General features: G+C 31.7%; 1 protein-coding gene across 2 annotated transcripts in view; it reads right to left on the reverse strand.

Annotated features, from left to right (window-relative positions):
* Positions 1-3,636: 3,636 nt before the first annotated feature.
* Positions 3,637-22,272, reverse strand: part of LOC143229377 (transcription factor A, mitochondrial-like) — a 37,874-nt gene continuing 19,238 nt past the window's right edge. For both annotated transcript variants that reach the window (XM_076461616.1, XM_076461617.1), the window contains exons 5-7: positions 15,882-15,977; positions 14,769-14,825; positions 3,637-4,117 (exon numbers count right to left, since the gene is read on the reverse strand). In XM_076461616.1, the coding sequence (XP_076317731.1) occupies positions 3,824-4,117; positions 14,769-14,825; positions 15,882-15,977 (447 nt within the window). In that variant the 3' untranslated portion in view covers positions 3,637-3,823. The remainder of the gene's footprint in view (positions 4,118-14,768; positions 14,826-15,881; positions 15,978-22,272) is intronic.

Raw genomic sequence — 22,272 nt, forward strand, 5'->3', positions numbered from 1 at the left:
TTAACTCCATATTACTTTTAAATTTTATTTTATCCAGGGTTTTAAATAGCTCTCCTAGTCTTATGCAGCAGTAAATGTTCCCTTTGTGGTCATCACACAAGGCGATTACTAGGACCTTTTAGTTAATTCTAATTTACCTGTTAAAGTTTGGATTTATGTATAATTGATTAATAATATTTTTTTTTGATTTTGTTTTCTTAATATCCATCTAGCAATTCTGCATGTAAGCATAATGTAAGATTAATTACATATATTTGCTTGACCTGTTTTATAATATAACGTTACATATAATAAGTGAATTGTATGAGAAATGACTCTATTCTAGAAAAAACAAACCTCAAGTATTACATTATCAAACTACATTTACAAAATCTTACATCCATTTCAACTATTTGCCATAAAAATATTTCAAACTTGCATATTAGGGGACAAATCTGTATAATTCATTCCTTTACTAAAATTCTAAAATACTTTCAGAATGCTATCAACTGTATCCTGAACACTGTGGTAATTATCTCCCTTTATTGTCAGAGAAAAATGGAGAGAATAATTGTGACTTTTATTTGGTAACTTTGAAATTTTTGCAACAAATTCTACATAAAAAGAAATGTGAAAACAATTGGTACAATTTGTAACTTATTTTAAATAATATTTCAGTTGCTGATTTTCAAATATTTAAAACTGATCCAAGAATTCTTTCCTTGGATCCCCAGTGGCACAGCAGTACGTCTGCACTCACAATATCCATGGTGGGTAGAACACAGATAGCCCATTGTGTAGCTTTGTGCTTAATTCTAAACAAACAATCATTCCTTCCTTAGAACTACAATTCATTTAAATTAAATGAAAAGTATTATCAAATCTTGAACTGAAAACTTAAATTGATTTCTTTAGAGTAATACATACATTTTACTTTTCTATACAGTTTTCTGTACACAAATACCATAAAACACAAGTTTCGTTCTAGTGTTAGAATATGTTTCAGACCATACAGATAGTATTGCATTGATTAAAAAGATAACTACTTAACCAATTTTTATTTTCTTCTTAACATTTCACAGTCAGTTGTACAAAAGTTGATGTTTGTTTCTTGATCCTTAACAGTTGGCTCTCAACTGTACAAGATCACAAAAGACTTGGTTGAATGACAACCCTACAGAACCAGGATGTTTGTTAATTCATTCTTTACCCCTCAGTTACAGCCTTACAAAACCAGAATACTCGTTCATTACTTGGTTCTTAACAGTTTAATGTTAAGAACACTAAAATGTGAATCCTACAAATTTAAAATGTTTGTTTCCTGATTGAACTGTTAAACCCTATGAAACCATCTATTTTTTTTAACATTTGTTCTGTTTTCATGAGCTTTCCCCTTCAATAATGACAATAAATAATGACTTACATGCCTTTGAACTGGCCAAGTTTTATGGTAGCTTAAAAAATATATAAAATACAGTAATAACATAACACATGAATAAGCTTGATTAAATTACACTTGGTAAGGCTTGCAACACTGACTCACAGAAATGGATTATTTTCTCAAGCACAATACTTATTATCCAATAATCTCATATTTATAATGTATGATCCAAATAAATTTTAAAAAACTGCCAGAACACTTTTAAGTTACTACAATAATTTTGTACCATTAGTTTACTTCTCTTTCAATTAAAACAACTCAACATTTAGAGTTCAATTTTAATTTTTAACTTGCAGCATAATTCATTCCTATTTTATCTCATTTTAACTTGATATAGCAACACTGTATTTTCTAACAAAAGGATTTCTTCTACCACTACACTATTTTAACAAATATAAGACACAATATTTTTGGAATGAATTATAAAATCTGTGGATGAAAAAACATGGTATAAAAATATTCAACATTAAAGAATGCTGTATTTGGTGTATGGGTGACTTCTCTTAATGCTTAAAACTTTCTACAAGTTATAAAAACTGTGGATTTAAAGCATATTCATACAATGGGTACCAGTAAATAGCTGGGTGTTATGCAATGGACTGTCATGCCATCCAGGTCAAAATGTGAAAGCACTGTCATCCAATTGTGCCACATGAAATTGGAATTGAGCACAGGCTCTATGTACCTTTAAGATATAGGATTCAAAGATTCAACTTAACTTCAGTTGTATTTCTCATTATTTTCCTAAACTTTTCATCTCCAGGAATGAACTTCTTCTAAGTTAGCTAACCAAACTAAAGGAAGGAAATATCAGATAAAAAAACTCACAAGTTCTTTCCTCCACAGATGTTACTACATATGTATTCTTCAATGCCCATCATCATAAAATAATACAAAGATAAATAGTTCTATTACACTTCATTATTCTGCATGCTACTACTGTATTGTTATTTTTCAGTTTGTTTGTTTGGAATTTTGCACAAATCCACACAAGGGCTATCTGCTCTAGCCACCACTAATTTAACAGTGCAACACTAGAAGGAAAGCAGCTACTCATCACTACCCACACTGCCAACTCTTTTACAAACAAATAGTGAGATTGAACATCACATTATAACATTTCACTGCTTAAAGGGCAAGCATATTTAGTGTGGCAGAAATTCGATACCATGACCCTCAGATTACAGGTCAAGTGCCCTAATCACCTAGCTATGCTGGGTCCATTATATTTTTAAAGATGATATTAAAGCAAAACCGTAGATCTGCTATACCAAAATATTACCTACATGTAAAAACTGGCACATCATGTGTAAGGTGAAGTTTTGTGTCATTTCCTAACAGTGTTTTGAATGCTGTCAAGTTCCTTGGATGTGACAGGTGCTTCAACAAGTATAAATGGAAGCTTCAGGTGTAGTGGGCTGTAGTGTACTCAGAGAAGAAAAATCACTGTGTCATGATTTTCATCAAATAAGTTCAAGTTTCAGAATTATGGCTGATTACAATTTTGAGGAATCCTTATAGCCACTTGATATAGACTATGGTGATGTCTCTACTAAGACTTTTAGTGATGGCTACAATTTCTGCAGTTGTGTCAATTACAAGAGTTCCTCATAAGTGTAGATTTTCTGCACAAAACATAAAGTAGCCTTGCCTCACAGAAGACCATGTATATAACCTGATGACAGTTTTACTGCCGGGACTTAGCCAACTATACTTTAACCATAACCTATCCATCAACATTTATGCAAGCAAGAAACATAAAAAGGTTCAATAAACTTTCAAGCCTAATATTGAAAATAATGTAAATAATCACTGTGTATAAATGATCATTTCTGACTACCCATACATTCATGCTAAACATATTTACAATCTTAATCCAATGTTTTTTTACACCATGTAAAGTACTAATCCCAGTTTGAACTATTTCAGAATTTACCATTTAGTATTTGAAAAACATACATAAATGTAAAATGTATTAATTATGGAAAACACTAAAGCATGTAATGTCATGTTTGTAGAAATTAGTTCTAAAAAAGTAATTTATATATATAAAAAAAGTGTTAAGATACAAAAAGCCATTTCTATAACAACTATCAGTTTTAAATAGAAATCTTGAAACCAAATAAATGCTATTAATACTGTTAAAACACCATTCTCTATGCTTATCAGACTTGGCTGTTCAAATGTACCAGTTCAAACACTCAAGAAGAACTCAGTTTGCATTCAAAATACATACAATTTAATCTTTCAGTGGTTTCTTGCAAACCCTTTTACATTACAAAAAAAAATTCAGTAATAGTTTTGTAACACACTACAAGGGTTCAGCAAAAGGGACTTTCCAATCTTTCAAAACTACATCTTGCCATAGATATCTCAATAATGAAATGTCCTGTGCTGTTCCATTCAGTTTTTTGACATTTTTTTTCCTTCGGTCTTTTCACCATCAGTAAAAAAGTCACCAGCATAGTCTGATGAAGTTATTTTGCTGGTAGATTTTCCTGATTTTTCTTCAAGTTGTGCATTCTTTTTATTTTCTCCTTGTTTTGACCCAATTTTCCTTGATACATGTGATTTTTTTCTCAAATTGTGCAATTCTTCAAGGATATCTTCACGACCTTCTTGCCTCATTCGAGCTTCCCAGTCATTCATTTCAGTGAGGTAACGTTCCTTGTCTGCTTTTGCTTGTTTGTAAAATATCTGTCATAAAACATTAGAAAAATATATATGAAAATAATGTGAAAAACATTTAATGAAAAAATTCCTTCTTTGAAAAATCGATTAAAGCTAAGTTCATAAATATTGTTTTCCTTATAATACCACAGCATGAATATTTTTGGTAAAATGCTGTCTATCCCACAGTCACTCTTTAATAAATTTTACATTTCTGTTATTTTTCTTGCAGTTACAAAAAATCTAATTAGCTTATTAAAATATTATTTAGTTTATGAAAGTTTCAAGAATGTTTTTTTCAGCTCAAATACTACTTTAGAACATTCATTACAGCTGTGGAGCATTTTGTCTTCTCATCCTTAATTTAAGACTTGTGGGACAAAAACTTTAAAAGTCATTCATGAGCCAAAATTTATAAAAATGGGATTCTGTGAGTAAAAGCTTCTCTATTCCACCTTTAGTGCTACCAATATTTGTTTATTGTTATGTCTTTTGGATTTAACAAATTGTACACTACATGAAAATTGTGCATGTACCTTAAATGTTTACTATTAAAATATCACTTTAATGAATTCCAAGTAAATGGTACAAAGTACAATATTACAATAGGTAACCAGCTGATCATGTTATACTTGTTTCTTATAACTCCAATTTTTATGTATCAAAGTAAAATAATCGTTTCAAAGCACCTTAGTACAACTTTTATTGATCCTTCACTATTTGAAAGCTAAATTGGCAAGGGTTAAATTGATGTTTGACAGTTTAGTCCTAAAGTGAGCCCATGCTGACTGATCATTGTACAAACATACCCTCACATGTAATCTGTATTGCTCTACTTATAAAGTGATGTGTTAAGTAATTGTTATATTATGATCAGTTTGTTAGTCCCTACAAGAACAATTAAATCTCTCAACGAACAGGTTAAAAGGTGCAGGTCACAACACTTTTGAACCACTTTCAAAATGTAATTAAAGAACTTTATCATCAAAGTATGTCAATAAAATTGGCATCACAAGATAGTTTGTAATTCAAATTTTATTATATATGTTTGAATTTCTTTATTTGAAAGAAAATATTAACAAAATGACAAATATGTTTTTCTGTGCATCATATTGCCTGTCTTCTTGCCTTATTTTTGAGTTGATATTTTATAATACCTACCATACAATGTCTAGTGTTTAAAAATAAATTATAAACTCAAATGCCAGATGTTTATAAGCTAAAATACAAAATAAGGACCTCTCACCTTTTGGATTTGCAGTGATACTGGTATATTTTGCAAACCTACAAGGGAAGTTCTACCCACTATTTCATTTTATTAAAACCACTTGCCTACTCAAGCTTACAAGCTCAAGTACTTGTTTTTATTCAATAGAAAGAGCACATTCCAAATTACATATATCTGGCAGTTGTTTACAACTGGCTTGAAAAAGGTAACTTGTACATGACTGGAAATTCTGAAGTCTGTTGAATAAATTGTAACCCAAAACAAAAATGACATTTTTCTCAATCCACATATAGCTTAGAAAGCCAGATAATCTATACTAATTTTTATGTGTACCAGTAAAGTAGTTTGATAATTTTATTGGTTTTCTAAAATGTATTTTTGAAATCTACAAGAATTAATCTATTTTGCCCTCTTCTTAAAAGAATAAACAAGGTTTACAGCAAGGCTTAGCAAGGAAAACATGCAAGTACAAATAAATTTTTTGCAACATTGTAAGTTCTAGAAATTGTGTTTCAATATATCTTTTATTTACTGTTCCATATTTTATAAAGAATAACTGAAAATTAATATACATACATCTTCATAAGCATTTGCACAGTTCATGTTGAACATCCAGATACCTATCAAGTTCATTTAAAATAGCCCATTTCATAAACACTTACTCGTACTTTTACTAACTTAGACAATTCTCATTACAACCATTGTATATAAAACAAGTCAAAAAGTTCCTTCCAATGCTTTCTCAGAGACAGAATTATGATAATGTTTGTGGAAATGTTCTTGTATTTGTGCCACAAGAACATTTGCTACTGAAATTGTCATATTAGGGTGTCTCCTAAATAGTCCAATGGCAGAAGCAGTGATTCATTGTTTTTTTATTGACAGGTTTCTATCTCAGCTGTTAAAAGTAAAACAGAAAATAGGTGGAGAAACTCTCTGGTGGAAGTACTTTGGAACTTTGTGGTCAATATTGAAAAGGAAGAACAGTACTATCAGGATTCGAAATTTTCTATTTAAAGCTGGACGTGTCCGTTAAAAAATCAAGTTTGACCGGCACTTTTCCATCTATCACCGGACATTGCGACCGGTGGTCATATTCTTAACATATCAGACATAAATACATCATCCCCTCAAAAATAAGTGAGGCAAAAGCTGTGTATGCACAGTCCAAAGATTTTGCTTAAATGTATATTCTATAATGAGTGGAAAATAACTTGCAAAATGTAAGATTTAATTTAAGACAAAAAAAAAAGCAAATTTAAAAAAACGGTCAAAATGCGCTTTTTAGGTCGCCTTATCTGTCACGTGACTGCCAAACATTCACAATGATTTGACCACGGCACCTGATAGTAAAAAAAATGGAAAAGTCTCACGATTTACTTCAGTTTGGCTTCAAGAGCAAGACTAATGAATCAGAAGACAATACTGTGGAATCCCAAGTGAAAAAACCCAAGCTTGTTGACCCAAGCCCAAGTGCAAAGCAAAAACTGTTACTGCTGGTACTGGCACTAAGCCTACTCGTTGTTTCCAGGATGAATGGAATAGAGGCCGACCATGGCAAGAATATAATAACGCTACCAGACTGTTCTGCTCAATTTCTCAGAAATATGACCAAAGTAGTGGAAGGCAGAAGAACACCTTCATAACAGGATCTTCCAACCTGAGAGAAAGTGCTGTTAAGGAGCATGAAAACAGTCATGCCCACAGTCTAAGTTGTCAAGCTAAGACAGCAAAAGAAATACCTGATTTAACTCCCATGATGAAAGAATTTAGCAAACGTAACCAGACTGAGAAAGATTATTTGCTTGTGCTGTTCAGGACTGCCCTTTACATGGCTTTGAATGCTAAACCATTCAGCAATTTTCAAGAGCTTTTGTTGCTGCAGGAGCACAACTTTGGTATGAACTTAAAGAACATTATGCCAATAACAAACAAGCAGTTATCTTTACGAAGTATATTGCAGAAACAATTGGAATTAATGTCAGATCTCATCTGCACACCTCATTATTCTTTGGCATTATGACTGACAGCTCAACAGACACTGCCAACATTGAGCAGGAGATAGTCTATGTAAGATACTTGGACAGTGACTGTTACCCAGTAACCCACTTCCTGTGCCTGCAGTCAGTTGAGAATGCTGATTCTGAACACTTGCTACAGGCACTTAGTTCAGGTAAAGGTTTCTTAATTACCTGTGATGAGAATTTTCTGGATTTATTCTGGATTCCTAATTAAGAAAAATTAAATAGACAATATTTCATGTACATTTGTGTTTTAATTCAGGTTTACATAGTCATTTCATTATTAATATACATCAGTGAAAACTCAAGCATTTTTCAATTGATTTAAACAAAGAACCATGTATTTATCACTGACAGAATTGGAGCTTAACCTAGCACAACCAGCATAATAGATAATGGAGCAATTGAATTTTCCAAAGTACAAATTTGCATTTTTTTTTTTTTCAGAAAGTAACTAATATTGGGTACTAATTTTTTGTACTTGCAGCATTGTCCATATATGGCAAGTTTCCTGACTGGCTTGAATCAATTGTATGCCTGACAGCTGATGGGGCAGCTGTCAATTTTGGAACAAATAAAGGACTTGTCAACAGATTGAAGGTGCAAAAACCTTATTTGATAGGGATCCACTGTGTTAGTCACAGATTGGAACTTGCAATTAAGAAAACCATCAAGGACATCCCTTAACTTGATAGTATCCAAACCTTTTTAGAAAACCTATGGAAGTTTTATGACAATTCATCACAGAACTGTGCTGGCCTCAAAGAAGCTGGTAAAGCCAACAAAAGAGACAGGAACCCAGTGGGTGACCTACAAAGAATGCGCTCTGGAGTCAGTTTCTCATAACTGGCCAGCTTTAGCAGAGCATTTGTATCAAGTAAAGCTGCATGACAAAGGGGAACATGGACAGGAAGCTGTAGGATTATACAGTACTTTGACAAGTCTTAAATTCATCCTGTACATGAACATACTCTTGGCAGTTCTGCTTGTTTTGACATCTTAGTCTCAAAATGCAAGACAATTCTGCTTCTGTGAACATTTCTTCTGACAAACTCGCTGTTTGCAAAGAGAAGCTGGGCAATCTGAATTATGTTGAGAGATCCCAAAAAATTGTTAAAGAGCTCACAACATGTGAACAAACTGGAAAGTGGTTACTTAAAGGAAAGGTGATTGCTATTAGTGGTCAGACAAGAGCCACAGGCTCAAAAAGTGCCACAAAAGAGACAGTTGCTCACTCTGTGGCTGAAGAAACTGCCATCTTCATAAGTAAAATTGTCACATATTTGAATGAGAGAGTTGAAGAATTTGATAAGGATTTTATTGGTGCCTTTCAAATTTTTAACCAAGCAACTGGCCTAAAAGCAAGGAAGCATTGTCATCTTATAGCCATAATGAACTCCAGACACTATTGGATCACTTTGGTGCTCTCTAGAGTTTTAACATTGCAGCTGATATTTGCCAAGCTGACTTACATGAGACACTTCTCAAAGCCATGACATTTGCCTAATCAGATGAGTCCCTGGCTATTAGTGCAAGTGGATTGTGGGCCCACATCTTAAGTCAAATTACTGTTGATGACGGTAAACCTTTCCATGGATCAACAGTGTTGGCTTTGGTATGCCTCATGCACGTGATTTCTGTGCCATCTGCTGAACCAGAATGTGGATTTTCCCAGATGGCAGTTATTAAGGATGACTCGCAGTCCAAACTAATAAATGATTCTCTTGATAACTTGATGACAATAAAATTAGCTAAGAATAAGGCCTGTGATCTTGTAAGCACAGAATTACTGTGCAAGTCTGTAGAATCCTGGTAAAAGGACAGTTAAAAAAACCAGACAATTTTCGAGTCCACGTGGAACTCACGCACGCAGAGACAATAGAGATACTGAGTCTACATCAGCTGATGTCTTAGTGCTGAATGACTAAATCTACCAGTTTGATTGATGTGTCATTTTTAATGGATACAAGGCTTGTTGCCACTTGCTTTGAAATAATGTTTCAATGCCATAAATAAAATGATTCTGTTTTATATAATTATTGTCTCTACTTGATTTCTTGTTTTCGGTAATGTTCGGTGACAATTTTGAGGTGTCCTGCTAAAATTTAAAAAGTCCGGCAAGTTTCACTGTCCAACAGGACATGTATCCTGCTGAAAATTTAGAATATTTCTACCTCTGACTATTCACTTTACTTCAAATTTCTCAGTCTTTAAAATTTTATGGTGGTTAAGAGGGCAGTCAAGTTGATTGACCAGATAGAATAAGAGTAGATAAAATAATAGGTATAAATTAAGTTTTTCTTTAAAAATTTGATATTTATTTAAAAGATTTTATAGATTATGCAAATGAAATTTGAAAATATCAGATGAAGTATTTTTTTAATCTTAACACCTAAATCACTTTGCACTTGGAGCAATCAACATATCCACATACAAATCTTTGGTAAAAATCTGAATTAAAAATTCTGAATTTTGGGACAACAAAATACCTGTAGTGTTAATTAAAAGCAAAAATTTCCCAAAGATAAACAATACATACTAAAAGTTACAGTATGGAAACTCTAATGGTCACATGATTAGTGTAATCTATGAAGACAGTAGCAGAAGAATAGAATAATGATTTCTGTTGATTTTCAATAAGTTATTTTCTAATGCTGTTCCACTGATCAGTTGCCATTACTGTCTACAACCAATACTAACTTAAAAGAAATATATCTAAAAAAAGTTTGCCCACTGCTGATGACAAAAAGATGACTAGGCATATTATTAAAGTGCAAAAGGCATCAGAACTGATTCCTTCACAAAGAATAATGGTTCAAATATCTAACTGTAGTAAGCTTAATTTTAGTCTACTTTACCTATTGCAATGAACTGCATTGAATTGGCTTTCTAAGTTAAAGAAATTTTATTAGCTGTTCATAGCTTAACAATGAGGATCATATATAAACCATCTGGAAATAACCATCCACAATTCAAACCAAAATAAAATAATCATTAGCAGATTCTTTTAAGGAACAAAATCCTCTTTCTATTGGACATAAACACATCTATAAAAGAAAGAAAAATGGCACTTATAAGTTTGTTCAAAGCTATGACTAGATGGGAGGAGTTCAATGGTGAATGACAGAATTTTATTTACTGATTCAAAAGGAGGAGGTTCAAATTTTACACTCTAGTCTGTCAAAATCTATAACCTTAGTTTCTGATTAGTTGGCCTCTGACAACTTTAGAATGGAGTGAAGCAGATTATAAGGGAGATGATCCAGTTCATGAGACAGAAGATTATAAAGTTATTTAAATATTTCCTTTTGAAATTAAGATATTAAGACTTAATATATAAAACTTTGATATATGAACTATGTTTTATTACCATCTTTGCTAATACATTATGAAATGCTCATTTTGATCTAATTGTGCAAATAGGGTCATCTTATTCTTGTTAGGAAGAGGGTATCAGAATCAAAAGTAGGTGTGAAAACAGTCAATCATTTTTGTTCAAAGATGAAGCAAGCTCAATTGAAGGAATAGAGGCAACAAGACAGGAATTCTGGATCTGAGATCAAAATGAAACCAACCACCTGATACACAATGGTGGTAGCACCAGTCACCATCAAAAAGCTGACAGCCATCATAAAAGTAGTAGATGGCTCTACTGAGAAGCCTCAGAAAACATCAGAAACACAGAAACATTAATTCCTAACTAAGGTAAGCCATTAAAGTGTCATTCCTTATTTTTTCTTTAACAGCTGGCAAGGTATGACAAGGGTACATAGGCCTCAATCACTGGTGCAATGACAAAATGAAAGAGGACATAATAAAACCAGCATTCTAAGTTAAATCACAGAGCATTCCAATGGGAGGTGTGGTAAGACTCCAAAAATACTTTTAAATAATATACTCAACTCTCTTTATTTTACTTAAGATGGATACATTGGCTATAAAATAAATAAAAAGACTGCTGTTATTTTCAGACAGAGTGAACTAAGCCTCTTTTTGTTTCTTGTGTTTGTTTATTTTTCAAATAACATGTCTAAGTTATCAAAACATGCCTCCATAAAAAAATGTTAACAAGCTTTGTGGGTAAACACATCTATACAGCTGAAAAACTCTGAGTGTCACAAACCTTGAAAGACAAAATACAATTACTAGAACAGTATCACCCAGTCATGCTCCTTAACACCCTGAATATAAAAGGAATTACAAGGGGTATTTTTGTTATAGATAACAGACCAAAAACTAGCAGAAAGCGTAACATTTAGTAATAACATCTCAATCAGGAATAACTCTGTAAAAAAAAAGTAGGTAGCAAACACAAAAGGAAAAAAGAATCTATGAAAGTACATGAGAAGAAATAAAAATTATTACCAAAAAGTCCAGTCTTGTAACACTTTAAAAAGAAAAAGGAAATATCAAAAACACAATTTCAATTATAAATAACATTAATTACTAGAGAGATGAAGAACAAATTAAGAAAAACTGGCACTTGTATATTACAGAAGAGTCACTAATTGCTGTTAAGAAAGGAGAAAGAACAATATGAATGTGCTAAGGACTGACAACAATGGAGTACTGAAATGTAGATATTACATGTTGTGATAAAAATTGTTATACAACATTTACTGAAATATTAAAAAGTAATAGGAAAACTAAATTATAACTCATACAGTTGAACTGTTTTTAATAATACTTTTATTAATTTATATAGTAAATCTTTAGTGCTGTATTTTTCAACTGTGTCAACTATCTTTGGGCAATACAAAATTTTTTAACAAAACAAAACTGCAACAAGGTGGAATTTAAATTCACAATTTTATTCTTTGTGAAGTTTTTAATTATTTAAATTATTAGAGTCCAAATCTCAGATCTAATCATTAGCCATGTTCAGATGAATATCTTTATTCAGGAACTAAAACATTTGATTCCAACACAAATGGAACATTAATAGATTCTTTCTACAGTGCCTCTGCAAGTGCAGGCAATCATATCATAAAAAAATTATTTTTTCTCTAACAGAAAGAATAAGTTGGCCAAATTCTTTCCAAAATTTGTTCCCTAACTTTCCATGCAAAATTTTAGTCTCCCATAAGCATTTACACGTGCATATATTTCAAATTTTCCTCATAATTCTTCCTAATTAATACCACTTCAAATGTAACATGAGTATAAAAGATAACAAAAACTCCAGAACACATGAAAACAAAAGAAACTAATATAACTTGAGGTACAGAATAAAATGCACTTTTATTTATAAAGTAATATTCAGTCTAACCTAACACCATAACTAATTAAACTAGCTTTGCCCAATCTATCAAATACTGACAAGTTGAAGTTTTGTACAAAATAAAATAAACATGGGTCCACACCTTTTCTTCAGCAAGCTTTCATCATCAAACTTTCCTCTCATGATAAAAGAACAACCACCACACATTGGAAAATTGGAAAAATATTTTCAAGTACATTCTTAAAAAAATAATTCTAGTTTAGTTTTGAATTTTGTGTAAAGCTACAAGAGCTATCTTTTGGGCTTCTCTTTTACCAATGAATAGTAGGACTAACCATCACATTATAACACTTCCAGAACTGAAATGGCATGTTTGGGTGGAACGAGGATTCAAACCCCTGACTGGGGGTCAAACACCCTTACCACTTGCCTATACCAGACCATAATAAATCAATACAAATGGTACAAAGTTAAATTGAAAATCACTGATAATGTGAGTGCCATACACACACACAGAATGATAACTGGCTTTTATAAATATTAGATACTAATCAGCAGTAAACTATTATCATGCTATATTTCATGATTTTTATATAAGATTATTAAAATCTTATCAAACACTCAGTTTATTCTGACTATACCACAAATCCAATGATATTTTAGACATACCAGAACATACTTTCTTAAATACTTTATGTAATCTAAAAATGACAGTTTAAACACTAAAAGTATCAAAAAACAAATAACTTAAGATTTATGATAAAAATTCAAGCCTTAAATTAATTTCAAGCATTTTCATAAATTAAGAATAATGGCAATATGTTTGAAACAACAAAAGAAAAAAAAGATATTTTTATCCAAAAAAGTAACAGTAAAACTGAAAAACTTCACAAAACATAATAAAAACATACAAATTATGGTCACTAACCTCTAAGCTAAATATTTTTAAAACTTTCAAAGAACCTTTAAATATCTACATCAAGTAAATATATACATAAAATAAAATGACCTACAAACATAAAGGTCAAGCCAGCCTTTGTGAAAATTTGAAGTATTATATACGAGGGCTGTTCAAAAAATACACGGACTGTTTGAATTGCGCGGCTCCAGTTGGTTCCAGGGGAATCCACTTGGTATCACTAGCTTCGCACAGATCAGCTGATTATGATGCCATTTCCCGATTGCAGATATCTTCATTTGTGTATTAGCTACGCGGTTTTAAGTGAAGTGTGATTTTTTCGTTTAGCGGATTTCAGAATGAATGACCTGAAGGAGCAACGACTTGCTGTGAAATTTTGTGTTAAACTTGAAATATCTGCGACTGAAACTTTTGCTATGCTTAACACAGCTTACGGTGATGTTGCTATGAAGCATACGGCATGTTTCAAGTGGCATGAACGTTTTAAGGATGGTCGACAGTCCATTGAAGATAATGAGTGTCTTGGACGTCCTTCCACGTCAACTGACGACCCATACGTCGACAAAATCAACACCTTGGTGCGGGCAAATCGACGTCTGACTGTCAGGGAGTTTGCTGAAGAGTGTGGGATATCAGTTGGATCTTTTTACGAGATTTTGACCGAAAAATTGAAGATGCACCTCATTGCTGCGAAATTCAGCCCTCAGAACTCGTGAGTTTTTGGCCAAACACTCGATCACTGTTCTTCCCCACCCCCCCTACTCACCTGACCTTGCTCCTTGAGATTTTTTCTTGTTCCCCAAACTCAAAAGACCCTTGAAAGGAAGATGATTTGAGACGATTCCCGAGATTAAGGCAAATGCGACGAAGGAGCTGGAGGACATTACAAAAGAAGCGTACCAGAACTGTTTCAACAAGTGGAAACACCGTTGGGATAAGTGTGTGCGTTGGGGAGGAGAGTACTTTGAATGGGTCCCAGACCTGTAACTTCTAAATAAAGTACATTTTGTTTTATGACGTCAGTCTGCGTATTTTTTGAACAGATCTCGTACACACACACACTGTGACTAAGACAAACAAAGTATCACCAAAAGACTTTTATACGTATTAGATCTCTCTACAATACAACATGGTTTGTACATGTTTTGAGACATAAAAAGGTGAGTAAAATAATTTAACATCACTTTGTCAGATTTTGGGATGCTTTATCAATTTCCTCTAATTTTCTAGAAACTTTTTCAAATTCCCTGACTTTACCAGAATCATAATCATTTTGAAGAAATACTAACCTCTTTATCCTCTTCTGACATACTGTTCCAGTATTCAGACATACCTTTCACATATTGCTGCAAATAACAGGTTTCTTGATGTTAGAATTTTAAACAGTATTTCAGTGTTACACTAAAAACAAGAAAATCCTTTACTAACACTACAAGAATAATAATAACTTATCACATAATATATATGTTTGAATGGATTAAGAACATCTTGTTATAATTACTTGTCACTAATTAACAAAATGTAATATTTAAGACTAAACAGAAGCACAGTTATTGTTCATCAACCTTTCAAAAACATCTGAGGCTGTAAGATGTATGGTTGTAACTAATTAAAATATATGATAGTAAATACAAGTAAGATTCATTTATCAACTTATTTAAAATATGCAATACTGTAAATATTTACTTTTGTTATTTTTACCACCTTATAAGAAACATGATACTGTCTGACTAAACTAGGACAAATATTTATGGCATATTTTTGACATGAAAATAATTTCTCATGATTTCTCACATAATTCTATCAAACTTCAGAATTAAAGAAACAAGTAATTAGCCTTACATCTAATCTACATTAGTTTGTATTTTTGATTTTATACATGCTATTTAAAATTTCAATTTAACAAGCATTTCATTTGGTATTTAATGAAAATAAAGAAAATGAATAATAGAAAAACCCAACTGATAATATTTACTGTGCATTTCCATTTTAATTAGCAAAATTAGTAAGGAAATTGCAAACACTGGTCACAGTGGAATGAAAATGAAATGTGGAACTTATTCCAGGTATTCCAACTTTGCTTCATCAAAAAAAAGAATTATTACTTTACATTAATTTGACTTGTAAGATATATACATGTATTTAAATTATCTCAGATGCCATGGTGATTCATCAATTGGTTTTTATATAGTTAAGTGGTCCTGTTCTGAATCAGTTAAAAGAAACATTAAATTTCAAGTAAAAAATACACCATTAAAACCATTAACATCAATTCCAGTATTCTATTATATGACAAAATACAATTTTTAATTTCATCTCATAATGGCAAAAAATTAACATAAAATGTATTAACTACCAGCAACCATAGTCTTACTGTGATAAAGGTACAAGTAAATGCTTACCACAATTGGCGCATTTCTTCTTTCCAACATGCATGATGAAACATAGAGAGAAAATGGTCCTCTTGGTCCTTTGGGTTTCTCCAGTTTTCGTAATTTCTGAAAAATTTCACAGACTTATTGTAATTATTCTATACATAAAACAAAATGTTTCATTAGCAGGAGCTAAAATTTACTCTTTCAACTAAATGTAAAAGAGACTAAAAGCTCAAGTTAATGAATTTAGTAAACCTTCAATTCATTTAATAGTGCATGGTAATTAAAAAAAATGTAGTATTTGCATAATTTGTTATATTTGGGTTTAAATATTTTATTTTTCAATCAATTACTACTATAAAGCTATAAAATGGACTTCAGTTCTAGATGAAGTTGAGCCTGTGTAACATGTATAATTCTTAACTTTTAATTTGCTGAAAGGAATTGAATATGTTTTCTTTTATCTGTGGCCAAATTCATTTTATTGAAACAATAGCTATGATAAAATAGTATAATAACTGCTACAGTTGTAATAAATCTACTTGTACACATTACTTAACTAAAACATATACTGAAAGACATTTTCAAATTAGTAACCAAGAAGTTTAAATTTGAAATAATTTAATAATTTCACACCTAAAATTACAAATTTTGTTTTTTATTAAAAGTCTCATACCTACCAAAGATATTCAAAGCATATAAATAAAAATTGCAAGTTCATGCATAGAGCATTAAAATGCAAAGGGGTAGATGCCAAACTGACAATTACAACTTAAGAACATTTGTAATAAAATATTATTTATTATTTCTGAAATAGTTGGTAAATCTATAGTTGAATTGGTTTTCATCGAAAAAAGTTGTCTAATTAAGAAGTCTCACATAAAGTCATTTAAAATGAAATGCGGAACTTATTCCAGTTATTGCAACTTTACTTTAACACAACCAAGAATTATTATTTTACATTAATTTGACTTACAAGAAATGTACACATATTTAAATTGACTCAGATGCCATGGAATCTCTAGTAATATATGCAAGTATGCGATCATGTATCAATGTTAGAAATGAAATGCTGTACAAGTACAAATCTATTATTCCACAAATAGCTGTCTCAAAAGTTAAATTTTTCCTAAATTTAAAATGTATTTCCACAAATACTTACCTTTGCTGACACTTATTCCTATTACTTGACTACCAGGGTATCCTCTTTGTTCATCCTAAGCACTGGTCCAGTTTTTTCTCATTTGCTCCAGTCTTTTGCTACACTCAATTTATCTTGGTGATATTTGTCTTATGATAATCTCATCCTATATCAATGGGCTCTCTATTCTGTTATTCTACACATAGGCACCTCATTCAGATAATTTTATCACTTTTTCAAGACTGACACCATCCCAGTCACAAACACTGGAGGGTGGAAGAGCAAAGGTAAGTATTATTGGAAATACATTTTTAATTTAGAAAAATGTTAATTTCCAAAACATACTTACTTCTGCTGACAATTATAGCTAAAGTGGTCACCTTTTCATCTTTCATAAGTCATTTAAAGACTGTGTTGATGATCACTGACTGGAAAAGCATTTTCTTTGGTAAAGTACATTGTTTTGTTAGAACAAACACTGCTGCATCCACCCTAGGTAATGGAATCTAGTACTGTGAGTTTGCAAACTTATTAGTCCCACAGTGGGCTGAAAATCCAATAAACTATAAGAAAACACAGGAAAAAGCAAATCTAAAGTTTCCTCAAAATTTCAAAGATTGCCCTCAATTACAGCCTCAGAATCCCCTGAATACCACCACAGATCCAAATGTATGTCTACATCTTACAAAGAATGAGATCACTGACAGTCTCAACTGAGAGAGGCTCTCCCCCCAGTTGTTGTGCAATGCTAGATATCAGAGGTGGGAGATGAGAGACCCAATCTGCTTCTGTGCTGGACATAATAAACTGGAAGTGCATACTGTAAGTAGCTTTCTAATCAGAAGATGAAAAAATATATTTGTTTTAATACTACTGCTATGATCATTATTACAAAATTCACCTAGATAACATGGTATGTTCAGAGTAACTTCAAATGTTAACAATACTGAGAAACCCATTAGTGACACTTCATCAAGAAAAGTGCTAAAATTATGTGACTGAGGAGCTTATATACAGTACCAGGAGAGAGGATGCATTGACACAGGTAAATAATATCGTGAGACAAATATTGCCATGGGCAATCAAGTGGGGTTTAAAAAACTGGAGCAAGTGAGAAAAAATCAGACCAATTCCTAGGTGGTCAACTAATAGCTGCAAGTGTCAGCAGAGGTATGTTTTGGAACTTTATATTTTTCATGCATTACCTGAAATACCTCTTATAAAACACAAAATATAAATACTGTTCCACAAAAACACAGTATTTTCTTTATTGTTCTAGTTCCTTTCCCATTTGTACCATTTATTTTAATTACTGTAAATTAAAAACTGAACAAAATTTATTCTAAACTTAGCTGTAATAAATTTGTAATATCTGAATTATTTTTAATCTAGTAGCTCACCATTAGTTAGTTCAGTTACTTGCACAATCCTAACAAGGCTCATATTTGAAGATTATGAAATTATCATAATAAATATTATCACCAAGGATATATAAATTGACAGAAGCCACATAGATACCTTACAACTTCATCCAGGTGTAATTTAGTATGAAAATAGAGGTGAATACTCAACTTTCTTGTACTTAAATTTATTATAGAACCTTTATCATTTTGTATTTATTTTTGCTCTTTTATTTCTCTATAATTAAGAAGCAAAAAATTAAAAGATTGTTACCAATATGGCTATATGGTAAGTACAAAATTTTGTTTCCTGCTTTTACCGATACATTTGTAACAGTTTTTTCATGTTTTCTATATATACTTCAATTGAACAGAAATGATGAAATACTTCAATACTAATATTTGATTCCTATATTTATTTTTTTAGAGTAATTCACAATATATTTTTTAATGTTATGACTGGTGTTATTTAATAGTTTTGAGATGTGGTAGTTACTTTTTATGTTGCTTTTCTAAACAGAAGATACTTCCAATAAGTTCTGATCTGAGCAACTGGCACACCATTATTTGATTCCTCTAAACTTTCAATGCATGTCCTCTTCATCACGAATATGAGTGTTCTGAGATGACTTTATGAGGAAATCAAGCATGAGAAACTGAGTTTCCTGAAAGAGGTTTTATAGCAAATCCTAAGTGTCATGATTTTTTTTCTGAAACCAGAAGTAAATTTAACATTTTGAAACTGAATCTCAAACAGGCACTCAACCTACCTTTGAAATATCAAAAACCTTTTCTGTTGAAATGCTCTCACACTCTCAACAACCTTGTAACTTTACAAATTAAATGTCCTTAACACAATGCAGAAAATCATTCAGTTTACCCAGATTTTCCACTCTCCTATAGCTCATTGTACTTTACATCAAGAGAACACATACGAGCTCTGCTTTTCTATCATAATTCTAATTTCCCAGTAACAACTGTCAAGAAAAAATCATATATCTCCTGATAATGGAAAGGTAGGTGAAAATATTTTTTTAGTTAATTACCTGTTTGAAATTAATTCATATCAGATATATTTACCCCTGAAATAATAAAATCCAAAATATCTATACTGAGATGGAGAAGGAAGTTAAAAAGAATTATAAAGACCACTAGTTCACCAAAAACTGGACTTTTTAAGTTGAAAAATAACAATCCAAACTATAACAAATGAAAGGCTTGATCAAGTATGGTAACCCAAAATATAAATATTATATAGAAACAAAACAAAAAAGTCAATGAACCCTCTAATGAAACAGATGTGCAAAGGGTGATATTTTGTCAAGGACAAGTTCTGGGGTATATATATGTAACATACACAAGTTATAACTAGACGAATTTACTGAAACACTGAATCTTGCAATATAAAGAAAGACAACAACTTTTTTTTTTTTTTTAATTGAATGAAACTTCAACCAATAATTCATTGATGGTCAATTTAATCATATCCTGGTTACCATGTGCAACATAGGTGTAGACATAAGTAGTAAATTATAAATTCAACTGCTTGTGATTCCACTTAGCTTGAAGAATCCTGAAGCTCAATAGGCTGCAATGTGATACACAGAATTCTTTTTTAATGTACCTTCATTCATCCAAACGACAGGCAGCAGAATTTCATTTGAAAGGTACTATGACCACTAAATACATCAACACCATACAGAAAATGTGGTAAGATGCAATCTGAAATTCATATGCAAGAGATTTAGCATTCATAAACATCGCTCCAAAGAAGATGGGCAAATTCCCTAAACCAATTTATTAATGTAACCAAAGCAAAATCCAAGGAATGCAATTAATCAAAAAGTACAATAAAAACTTCCAAAACCCCATAAAAGATTCATCAGTACTTATGAGATAACAATAATGAGTCCTGACAGGACACAAAAAGCATTTTTCATGGATAAGAATTATGTTAAGTCATGGCAGGTAGCACAATAAGTGGAACATAGTGGTTTACTTCTGTAAAACCCAAATTTTAAGTAGGACGGTTTGGTACAGGTATAAGGCTTTCTACAAAAATAAAGACAAAAAATAGTTTTCTGAAGAGTGTGCATGTGTGTTTTTGTTATAACAAAGCAACATCAGCCACCTATTGTGTCCACAAAAGGAAATCAAACCACTGATATTAGCATAGTAAATCTGAAGAATTACTGCTATCCCACCTGGGGATTTTTTCTGAGGAAGCTGAAAAGAAATCCTAGACCACAACATTTTACTTTTTTAGGTAAAATTCTCCAGTTGCTAAAAGACCAGCATTGTTCACCATAATGAAAAAAAGGATGAGTTGCACACTTTCACCATCCATATCAATAACACCCACCAGGGACACAAATAAAAATTCAAAAATAACAACCAGAAAATTATAATCAGTAAGGGCTGACAATGAAGCAATGACCTTCTTCCTGCATGAGAGTCAGAATGCATGAGTAAGACCTTCAAAGAAGCTTTAAGATATCCAATATTAAAGAAGCATTTGTAACAGTTAATACTGACTTCAGAATTCATAGTTAGCTAAGTTAACATCATGACTTTCAACAAGAAAATCTGGATTATAACATGAAAGCAAAACTTATGTAGGTTCTCCTGAACACACATGCAGTATGTCACATAGAAGGTATAAAAATAAAGAACTCTATGTAAGTTGGTGAATAATCACATTATGTCAAGAACATTCAGAATCTAAAGCTGCATGTCAACAACAGAAGAACAATCTCAACTAGGAAAGTATTTTAGTATCTCAAAGGTATATCCACCCAATTTCAATTCCTTTTTCATCCAATTTCATTTGTTTCTCATCATTTTACTTTCATCTATATCAAAACAAAGACACTGTCTTGTTTTTGTTAGCAAAGTGTTTTAACATTAGTTTGAAATATTGACTCTAGCCTGAATCAAGTTTTGATAACACTTTTTAAATTCCATTTATTTATGCACAGAACATACACAACAATGTTTTACTATCAGATAATCAAAGCTCTGATTTACCTGAGAACATAATGACTTTTTTGGCATTACAATCAGGAATTATGATTGTTGTTGTAATAAAACAATATTCATTATCAGTATTATGTTACATTCTTTAATTTTTAACAAGCAAATTACATAACTAATTTTTAACTGAACCTTATATAAGAAAAATTTAAGTTTCTTACATGTATAGTTTTAAAAACATAATTTTCATTGTATGTCACAAGTTCAACTGAAACAACAAAATGATACTGCTAGAAAAATTATAAAGCATTGATCAGTTTACTGGAGGAGTTTCTACACAGAGATTTGTAAAAGGAACAACAAACGTAGAGAAACACCTTCCACTAAAACTTATAAATTCTTCCTGTTGCACATACCACACTACAAGTTTCTGAAGCATAACTGTAACAAGCTAAACAAATATAAAGATTTGATCAAGATGAGTAATTTCTGCTATTTTTTTCTATCAGTCACTCTAGAGATACCTCAATAATTCCTACAGTGCTGATAAGGAATCCAATGTAGCAAACTGGTAACATCTCAAAACACAAGAAATAAGCAGTTGCAACTACCAGAAACAGTTATCGTTTAGGGATTAACAGAGAGTGTAGGCAACTTCTGTAGTCCATTCAAATCACATGTTGTGGTTTTGCTACCAAGGAAACACTTGAAGTTTGTACAATAGCTTAAAAACCAAAATACATAAACAGATGTCCTACTTAATGGTAGAAAAGAAGAAATTTGAAATATAATGTAACAAGAACAAGTGAAGCCACTGAAAGTATAATCACATAAAGGACAAGAACAAATACCAAATAGACTGGTTTACTGAAATACCCAATGATAAGGTACAATGGGAAAGAGA

The sequence above is a fragment of the Tachypleus tridentatus genome, chromosome 10 (genome assembly GCF_004210375.1).
Source record: "Tachypleus tridentatus isolate NWPU-2018 chromosome 10, ASM421037v1, whole genome shotgun sequence".
NCBI classification, from domain to species: Eukaryota; Metazoa; Arthropoda; class Merostomata; order Xiphosura; family Limulidae; genus Tachypleus; species Tachypleus tridentatus.